At 40.4% G+C, this 10,636-nt stretch overlaps 1 protein-coding gene across 1 annotated transcript in view; it reads right to left on the reverse strand.

Moving 5' to 3' along the window:
- Positions 1–1,310: 1,310 nt before the first annotated feature.
- Positions 1,311–10,636, reverse strand: part of LOC102859180 (KAT8 regulatory NSL complex subunit 3-like) — a 26,828-nt gene continuing 17,502 nt past the window's right edge. Inside the window, exon 3 of the mRNA XM_006890752.1 lies at positions 1,311–2,328. Coding sequence (XP_006890814.1) covers positions 1,311–2,328 — 1,018 coding nt within the window. The remainder of the gene's footprint in view (positions 2,329–10,636) is intronic.

Raw genomic sequence — 10,636 nt, forward strand, 5'->3', positions numbered from 1 at the left:
TTTTTGCATTGAAATTTATTTTATCAGAGATTAATATCACTAATCTTCCTTTTGTTTGATTGCCATTTGCTTGGTATATTTTTTCCCATCTTTTTAGTCTTTCTTTATCTTAATTTTTGAGGTGTATCTCTTGTAGACAACATACTGATGGATTTTGGGGTTTTTTTTCCCAATCTGCTACTCTTTTTCTCTTCAATGGTACATTTAAACCATTCACATTCAGGGTGATTATTGAGAGGCGGTATTTTATTGCTATCATTTTGTTGAGTTCTTTTTGTTGTTGAAGCTAGTTACTTTGGTCCATACTGCTTTCTGTGGCACCTCTGTAAATAGGAAGTCCCGCAGTGTTTCCTGCAATGCTGGTCTTGTTTTTACAAGCTCTCATAGGTTCTGTTTTCTGGGAAGATCTTGATCTCTTTTCCATATTTGATGGACAATTTAGTTGGGTACAGTATTCTTGATTGACAGCTGTGTTCTTTGAGTGTTTGATATATATCATTCCACTGTCTTTTTTTTTTTCTTTTGAACCGCATCATTTATTGCTCCATTTCTCTTCTTTGGCTGTTCTGGACCTAAAGGTCCTGTTACAGGAATTGTCCAATGTGTGTACGGTGAGGGGGGATAAAAAGAAAGGACTGTGTTTTTACATTCTGGCATTGCTGCTCCCAACACCAAGAATGGCCAAAGGGGTTATGAGATTATACTCAGTTCTCTGTCTTTATTATAAAACTGACCAAATGATGGCTTTGAACAATGGAAGCTCCCATCTCAGCAGACTGCTGAGTACTGATATACTCTTTTAACAGGGCCCAATCTCTCAGGGCTGCTGAAAATGAAGGCAACAGTGGTCCAAACCAAGCCTTCTGGACTGAACTTCTGGCCAGTAGACCAGGCTGAGTGAGCTGTGTCCTCAGTCCATATCACCCGTCCCCCGTGAATGTTCCTCCTAACTTGGTCCAGCAGGCAACAGAGACCACTCCTTTATCAACTGACATGTGGGTGAAATCACAACAAATGGCAAGAAAGAAGTGCCTTGGGTCCACACACAGCCAGATTTGCTGAGGAAACTGGGGGCTCTGGGGATAGTTTTGTAGATCCTGGAAGACTCTGCTCCTATGTTGGTGCCACATAACCTAGCCTGAAAGTATCCTAATACCCAGAGGTCCTATCTGGATTACCAGTGGCCCTGAGGCGAGAATGACTGTCTGGATTTCAGACGGCAGACAGTTTGGCAGACGGTACCCACACCAACAGCACCCACGAGGCAGCCAGCACTGACTTGGCAGAGACGGATCCCACGGCATCTTCATTCAGGGTCCTGGAGGCAGGCGCTGTGAAGTGGAGGGCAGAACTTGGGCGGGGGGATCCTCTGACAGGGCTGCTCCTGAGCCCATGGGGCTCAAGGTGGTGATTCTGCTCGGCTGGCCACGTAACGTCAGTGTGATGGTGGTTGGAACCTTTAAACCTGATGCTTGGTTAGAGATCTGAGCCAGGCCTGGAAGGCTGCTTGCCAGCTTAGCGAGGCCCCCATTGGTCAGCAGCTGGTGGATGGCTGTCGGCTTCCCACTGGGAGTAGCAGCTAATGAGGACAGACTGGTGGCCACAGGGATGGTGCGGACAATGGTGCTGGTGCCTGTGGTGATGGTGCCCAGGCTCTGCATAGGAGTGGGTAACTTCATCCCGGTGGCCTGTGGGGCTGGCCCTGGGGAGGGACTTGCTGGGAGGCCAGAGGTCTTGCTGTTGATATCCTGCAGGCTGAAGCTGAGACCCTGGAGAAGGCTGCTGGCTGAGGTGGCCCCTGGGAGGGAGCTGCCAGGCGAGGTTGCCACCAAGCGGCTCTGGAGTGTGTGCAAGGCACGAGGTGCAGTGCTGCTGGAGACCACTGAGGAGGCCGGGCTGGCTGAAAGGACCCCTTCAGAAGATGTACTTGATTTGGCTGAGGCGAGAAGGCCCGTGAGCTCCTTGGCCCCTGCTGAAGCTTGGCCCAGGGTCATGGTGATGGGCTTCCCTCCAGAGACTTCTGAGGCTCCTCCCTGGGAAGGGGCAGATGGCCCTCCAGCTGCATCTCCTTGGGAGATAAGGGATACCTTGATCTTTGGTCGCTTGGGGGCTTTGCTGCCAGGAAGAGGGCTGGAAGGATGGTGCTGCTTCAGCTGGACCCTAAGATCTTCTTTCTCTGCTTCCTCAGTTGGTTCTGAGGAAATGGGAACTTGGGCTTGTTTGTGGGTCAGCAAAGCTTCTGTCCTCTGAACATGTCTCTTTAGTAACTGAGAGCTCCCAATCTGACTGGACTTCTGGGCAGAGGTCACTGCGGCAGTCACATGATTTCTGTTGAGAAATCAGCACTTAATGTTATCTGCTCTCTTTTATAGGTTACTCTTTGTTTCCACTTTGCTGCTTTCAGAATTTTCTCCTTATCTTTGGTTTTCGCAAATTTGACTATGATATGCCTTGGTGTTTTATCTTTTGGGTTCTATTCTATATTGTGTTTGCTTAGCTTCTTGAATATATATTCTCTCATTTTTCATTATTCCTAGGAAGTTTTCTTCTAGTAATTTTTTCACAGCTTTTTTGGTGTCTTCACTTGCTTCTTCCTGCTTGGGATTCCACCAATGTGCATGTTATTTCTCTTGATGGTGTCCCAAACCATTCTTAGGTTTTCTCCTTTCTCCTTCCTTTTCATTCTGCTTCTTGCTCTAGCAGATCAGTGCTGACAATTCTATCTTCTATTTTACTGTTCTACGTTCTATTTACTGGGACAGGCTACCTCATTCTGCACACATACTCCTGGGACAGGCAACCTGTTTGGATGGTGGGGGAAAACTGAGTTAAACCAGCCCCTGGAGGAGAGTATTGAATATACCAGGGACTGCTAAGAAAATGAACTGGTTTGTCCTGGAGAGGGTGAGGCCCTGCTGCTCCTTGGAGGCAAGGATCCTGTAGCTTCATCTGACATACTTTGGACATATTGCAAAGAGAGACCAGTCCTTTGAGAGGGACATCATGCTTGGGAGGGTGGAGGAACAGCGCAGGAGAGGAAGACCCTCAGTGAGATGGAAATGATTCAGTACCTAGTGTAATGGGGCTAGTTGTGTTGGAGATGGTGAGATTGGCACAGGATAGGGCAGAGTTTAGGGCTGTTGTACATAGGGTTGCTATGAGTTGCAGGTGAATAGGTGGCACATAACAACAACAACAACACTACAACAGCATGTTCCATCTCTTCAACTCTATTCATGTGTCCTTCCATCATTCTGACAACAACTGAAACATTCAACTTCATATTTTGGATTGTGGTTCCTTGTTTTTCCAGACCCTCTACTGCCTCATTTGTTTTATCTGCATTGTTTTGGACTAGTTTGGGGTTTTTTGTTTTGCTTTTTTTTTTTTTTCAGATCCTCCTGGTTTTTGCATGCATTGTCCTGTAATTCTTCAAGTTTTTCTTTCACTCATTGAACATATTCAATCACTGTTCTTTTAAATTCTGAGTCAGAAAGTTCTATCAGACTTTCTGGCTTCAGGAAATCCATTGACATTGTGTCACTTTTTGAGGGTGATATCTTGCTTTGTGCTTGTGCTGTGATGTAGCCTTCTTTCATGACATTGCTGTGCTGGAGTTTTTTATGCCTGAGTAGATAGCTGGTTCTTGATCTGAAGTCACTGCGCCAAAAGAGGATTAGGTGGGTGTGCAAGTGAATACATTTAGGGTTGGTCCACACACAAACATACGTGGGGGCAGGTGGGTGGGTGCACACAGATTCACGTGGGTGGGTGGGGAGGCATGTGTGGAAACCTGAATGGAAAACCAGAAAGCCTTGATTTTTTCTTTAAGAACTGAGTCTGCCACCTCAGTTGAGTTCCAGTTGTCTCACTTCCTTCTGTTTAAGGTGAAGGAGTCCCACATGGTCCAACAATCAACAATGATCCTCCTCCTAAGTACTTCACTGAAATTCCTGCTATCCTCCTTGCTCCTGGTGGATGGTTCCCACCATAGCATGCTGCTCCCCACTGTGGGTCTCTGCTCCCCTCCATGGCTCACTCCTCCCTGCTGTGGCTTGCTGCTTTTTGCTCCTCCTCGAGACATGCTACTCCCATACTTGTTTCTGATTTTAAAATAGGTATTAGAGATGAATAAATCATTGAATGTACAAACATTGGTTATTCTATTTTGTGTCTCATTTCTGCCACTAATTCCGTACATTCTACGTTTTCTTCTTCCTTGTTTCCAATTTTTGCATTCCAGTCATTAATGCATCTTTTTTTTTATTTTTGTATTTTTTAATGCATATTAATTTCATGCTTGTTAAATTTTGGCTGTTAAATTTTGTTTAATTTTGGTTTGGCTGTTGCTAAGAGAGTTTATTCCTTGTAGAAGGACATCATCCTTGGAAGGGTAAAGGGAAAGTGCAAAAGATGAAGACCCTTAACTAGGTTGAATGACATAGTGAAGGCAGAAATGTGCTTGAGTGTGCCACAGACTGTGAGGATGGTGTGGAATAAGATAGGTTCAGCTGTGTTGTTAATAGAGTCACTATTTTTCATGATCAGCTCAATAGCACCTAACAACAACAATCCTGAGTCAATATCAGATCTGTTACATTTAAATCACTGGTAATATTAGTTTTATTAACAACTTCTCCCCTCCAGGTGATTCTAAAATATCCAGTGGGACCAGTCCATGAAGAATTGTTTAGCGAGTTGCTGTTGAATAAATTACAGTTCATGGTAACTCTGTTCATGCCAAAGTAGAGTCGTCAATGGATGATATTTTGAGAGTATACCACCAGGTCTTTCTTCTGGAGTGTCTATGAATGGACTTGTACATTCTGTGTTTTGGTTAGTAGCCAAATGCATTAATCATTTATACCATCTAGACTTTTAGACTCTAGATTTTTCTTAAGTACGGTAAAAACATGAAAGTCGTGGACTAGGTAAATCAGAGATTAGCAACTCCTTGGTGTCTATGAGTCAGAATAAATTTGATGACTGTCAACTTGATTTGGTTTGATTTTCTCACATAGGCGGTCAATGAGAAACAAAAAGTCCTTGACTCTATTTACTCTGATAGAAAGTGGAAAGATTAGGCCCAAAATGTATGTCTATTGACTTCAAAGCCAATGTTTTCTCTGACAAAGACTCTTATCTAAATATTGTTTCAGTTGTCTAGGTGCTGACTTCTTATCATTTTCTTCTGAGGTTTTTCTGACTAATAAACTGTCTTGATTCTGTGCTTTACAGAGTCATTATCTCAGTTTCTCTCTCTCTAAAATTGGTACAGTCTTGACCTTAAAGAATCAAGATGCTCTGAAGCTTTATAAATGCCTGCAAAGTCCTTAGGTTCACCTGAGAAAGGGCTTGCATCAGCACAAATCATTATTATTATTATTACAATTTAACAGTGGTCTGCTGTCTTGCATAGAAAAAAACAAGACTGAAGAACAGGCATACAATTCCTGTGTAGAAGTCTAATCTAGTCATGGGCTTGACTAGTGTTTCTACATAAATATGGAATTCATCTTAGATCACAAGGATTTAAGACTTCTTACAGTTCCTAGAGAATTCTGTGGAGAGACAGACAAGAAGAAGAAGGAGAAAAATGAGCTCTGCTTTAGAGGCAAATAAGTGTGAGTTTGAATCCGGGATCTTCCTCTTACTGAGAAGCATGGGGAACTCTTCTCGTTTAATGGAGATGCGTCTTGATTTTGACAGAATTGTCCAGAAGAATAGGTCCAAGAGTGGCAGAGATAGTGTCCCCTCAGCTACTAACAGAAATGCTAGTGGTCTGAATTAATGAAGTAATGGAACACCAATTATTAATTAGTTAATTAATAACTAATTAATAGAACAGTACTGTCAAAGAAGGACCTGCTGACCTATTTTCTTAAGACTAAAGCTACTGGAGATGTGTGATGTACAGTTCTATTCTGACATGTGTGAGGTCATTATGAGTCAAAATTGCTTTAGCAGCAATGAGTTTAATTTTGGTTTGGTTTAGAGAAGTAACTGAGATGAGGCATATAGCTCTGAAAGTTAGTAAAAACCCTCAAAACACATTGTTTTAGAGTCAGAACCAACTCATACGTTACCCTGCATTGAACTTCTGAGGATGTAAATCACAAGGAAGGAGATTACCCATCTACCTACTTCAGAGATGTGGATGATTTGGTCTACCAGAAAGTAATAACATTTGGATTAGTAGTATGAGTCCCTACTGATACTTAGAAAGCTACCGGAATAATGAATGGTTTTCAGAGAAATACCTCAATTTCTACAATGGACTTGGTGATAACAGAGATTGTGAGGATGGCACAGGATAGAAAAAAGTTTCAGTTTGTTGTTTATAGGTCTGCTCCAAGTTGTGGTCAACTCCAGGGCACCTGACAACAACAAGAGAAGAGATGTAAAGTCACCAGAAGAGAGAATGATGAAAATAAAGTGGAACGACATTAAAATACCTGCAAAGGTTGAATAGCTACCTGCAAATAATTAAGAAAATACAACTTGATAGTGATATTTTGAAATAAAATATAAAAGTTAATTGATGTTTATGAACATATTCCATTTCCATAACAACCCTGAGAGACATGATTTTCTTTTTACAGATTTAGTAACTGAAATTCACAGATAGACACTAGGTCAATACCTTCATCAAGGATAGAGGTTATGGCCAGTATTTTTCTGCTATATTGCAGCTGCCTCTCCTATCTACAGGGTGGACAGAATGTGTGTGATTAGTGGCCACATGCTTTGTTTTCAATTTCAGTAAAGAGTATGGCATTTGACAAAGTTAGTTTTAAGAATCTTAGGGAATAAAAGACACTTAAATGGTAATTTTAACTTTGAATGTTAATTCTTACTTTTTTTTTCAGATTGTGATTTGTATGAAAGTTTACAAAGCAAATTGGTTTCTAATTCAACCATTCATACACATTTTGCTTTAGAACACTAATTATAATACCCACATTGTAATCATACTTTTCTCCCACTTCCTCCCTGTAATTCTCATTTCATTGTTCATTCTCTTGTCTTTCACTCTCACAACTATTACTGAAGTGGATGTAGAATGGGTACCACAAAATCTCCTGTTTATCACCATTTTACTAACTTGGAAACTGAGGCTTGCAATGCATGAAGAAAAAGAATCAGTTAACATAATTATAGAAGTTAAATATCTCAGTTGTTGAGTTGTTATGTGGTGTTGAGTTGACTACAGCACATAGCAACTGTATGAACAATAGATGGAAACCTTGTCCTAGCTTACATCAAACTCACTTCCACCATACTTGAGCCATTGTTACAGTCACTCTGTCAATCGATTTTGTTAAGGGTCTTCCTTTCATTCTCTGACCTTCCACCTTTTCCAACATGATTTCTTTTTTTCCCAGGACTGACCTTTACTGACAATGTACCCCAAGTATGTGAGACATTTCATTTCATTAGCCTGATCTCTAGGGAGCGCCATGATTGTACTTCTTCCAAGACAAACTCAGTCCTAAACCATAATTCTCTGCGATTTGTTTCTAGGTACGAAACTTTAAAGTCTAACTTCTGCCATGGAATCTATTCAGACTTATGGTGACCCTTCATTACATTTCCAAGGGTGTAAATTTTAATAATTTCTTCATCTTTGGAGTGGCTGATTGGTTTAAACTGCAAACCTTTCAGTTAGCAATCTAAAACAACCTATTATAGCACCAAGGAGATGTGAAACAAGACCTTTTCTTTGTTCCTTAAGGGTGGAAGCAATCACTTTCTGCCTGATAGTAAAGAAATTTTGGCAGACAAATGCTTTCTCTTCCCACAGTCAGGGTATCTCCCAGGTAAAATCATCTGTACTTTAAATATTTGGCATCAGTTTCCCTGGTTTCCTGCTCTCTTCCTGAACAATAGTAACAGAATGTCTGCCAAGATGAGTACACAGACTCTTTGTTTTTCTCTCTTTGCAGAAGGGATGGTCTAGGAGGCGCTCAGTGCTAGATCCTGGGGAAGAGTCGGGCCCAAGACATGGTGAATTTCAACAAGATCTAGCATTTTAGTCTGCATTTCTCCATTCTGATTAATTTAACTGCTAATGGCTCTCCAGACTTAGTGATGTATGATGCTCTGTCGGGGACAAAAAAATTGAACTTTTACTAATTAAATATAACATCTTCATGTGGTAAAAGGTTTTGCAAATGAATGTAACACATACAGAATTATGCTGGCAGGAGAGTTCCATGAAAAAGACCTTCTAAAGACCAGCAAGTGAAGAAAGAGAGACCTAATTGAGGAGTGAGGAAAAAATAAAGGGAAAGGTAGAGACAAGAGGAAGAGAGAAATTAAGAAAGGAAAAGAAGGACATGTGTATATTTAGACACATAGACAGAAACAGACACAACTTGCAATGGGCATCAAGGAGCAAAAGATTAAAGGGAAGAGATAACTACAATGTCAGACATATATTAAAGACAAATGTTTTTATTTTAATGAGTGGACTCTTGTTGTTGTTGTTAATACATGTCGTCGAGTCACCTGCAACTGATAGTGACCCTGTACAGAAGCTCTGAACCCTGCTCTGTCCTGAGCCAGACACACCAACACCCATTGCCCCAGTTACTGTATCAATCCATCTCATCCAGGGTCTTCCTTGCCTGTACTGTCCCTCCACCCTTTGAGTATGATATCTGTCTCCAAAGATCGGTCCCTCCTGGCCACATGCCCAAAATATGTGATATGGAGCTTCAAAATCCTAGTCTCTAAAGAAAGACTTGGTTTCCCCCTCTCCTAGACAGAGCAATTTGTTTTCTTGATGGTCCATGGTATGTTCAAGACTTTTCTCCAGCACCAAAATTCCAAACCATTGATTCTTCTTCTAGCATCCTTAGATGTTGTCCAGCTCTCTGATGGATAGCAAATAATTGTGAAGACCATGACCTGGATCATGTACATTTTGAATCAGACAATTATATGATCTACTATGCTGGAGATGAAAAGGTGAGACAAAATGGAGTTGCTTTCATATTTAAAAAGGCCATTTTTAGATCCGTTTTGAAATACAATATTGTAAGTGAGTAGGATAATATCCATACACATACAAGGAAGACCTGTTAATACCACTATCATTCAAATTTATGCACCAAAAACAAGAGCCAAAGAGGAGGAAATATATGATTTATACCAACTGTTGCAATCAGAAATAGATTGAATATGTAACCAAGATACATTTATACTAATGGGTGACTGGAATGTGAAAGTTGGGAACTAGGAAGAAGGATCAGTAGTCAGAAAGTATGGGCTTGGTGACAGAAATGAGGCTGGGGATAGAATGATAGAATTCGGCACAATGATTTATTCATAGCAAATATCTTTCATAAGAATAATAAACACGGGCTATATTCATGCATTTCACCTGATGGTATGCATAAGAATCAGGCTGATTACATCCGTGGAAGGAATCGTAGAAGTAGAATATCAGTAGTGAAAACTAGGCCAGGTGCTGATTGTGAAATAGATCATTAACTATTCATATGAAAGTTCAAATTAAAGCTAAAGAAGGTTAAATCATATCCACAGGAATCAAAGTTTGATCTTGAGTCTATCCCCCCTGAATTTAAAAACCAACTCAGGAACATATTTGAGGCTTTGAACATCAAGAAGCGAAGACCAAATGAGCTGTGGGCAGATATCAAGAATATCATCCATGAAGAATGCCAAAGAAGGAAGAAGAAGACAAGACCAAAATGAATGTTGGGAGAGACTCAAAATACTGCACTAGAGCACCAAGAAGCCAAAGCAAAGAGAAGAAATCAAGAAGTTAAGAGTGGACTCTTAGAGGAATTAAATATTTTACAGATATTCTTACTGTTTATCATTGATAGAAGGTCTATCAAACATCTATTTATTTAACAAATGCAAACATCTATTTATTTAACAAATGTATACATTGAATATCTTCCTGATATGAAGTATAAAGCTATGATATGGAGATGTAACAATAAGAGAAACACATGTAGGACCTCTTTGTTTATATCTAATTCACTGTTGGTAGGAGTGTAAAATGGTGCAACCACTATGGAAGGCAGTATGGTTCTTTCTCAAAAAGTTGCAAATAGTAATACCATTTGACGCAGCAATTCCACTGCTGAGAATATACCCTAGAGAAACCATAACTGCCACCCAAGCAGATATATGCACACCAATGTTTATTGCAGCTTTGTTCAAAATAGCAAAGAGTTGGAAAAAACCCAAGTGCCCATCAACAAATGAATGGATAGAGAAACTCTGGTATATTCACACAATGGAATACTATGCTGCATTGAAAAAGCAAGGAACTAATGAAATATTATACAAAATCAATGACCCTGGAGGACATTATGCTGAGTGAAAGATCTCAATCAGAAATGGACAAATACTGCATAGTGCCACTGTTGTAAAATGGGACTGATACAGGAGTTGGGGGGAACCTAAGAAAAGAGGGGATAACTAATGTATACTGCATTGAAACAGATGAGGGAGAGAACTGTTTAGGAAGAATATAGGATTAGGCATTATTTTCATGACAAAATTACAGAAAAAGAAATGCCTATTAAAGTGGACAGTGAACTTGGGGGGCAATGTATAACAATGAAAGAATTTTTTTTCATCAAAGAGAGAAACA

The sequence above is a fragment of the Elephantulus edwardii genome, unplaced genomic scaffold, assembly GCF_000299155.1.
Source record: "Elephantulus edwardii isolate Elephantulus edwardi_28Jun2011 unplaced genomic scaffold, EleEdw1.0 scaffold00092, whole genome shotgun sequence".
NCBI classification, from domain to species: domain Eukaryota; kingdom Metazoa; phylum Chordata; class Mammalia; order Macroscelidea; family Macroscelididae; genus Elephantulus; species Elephantulus edwardii.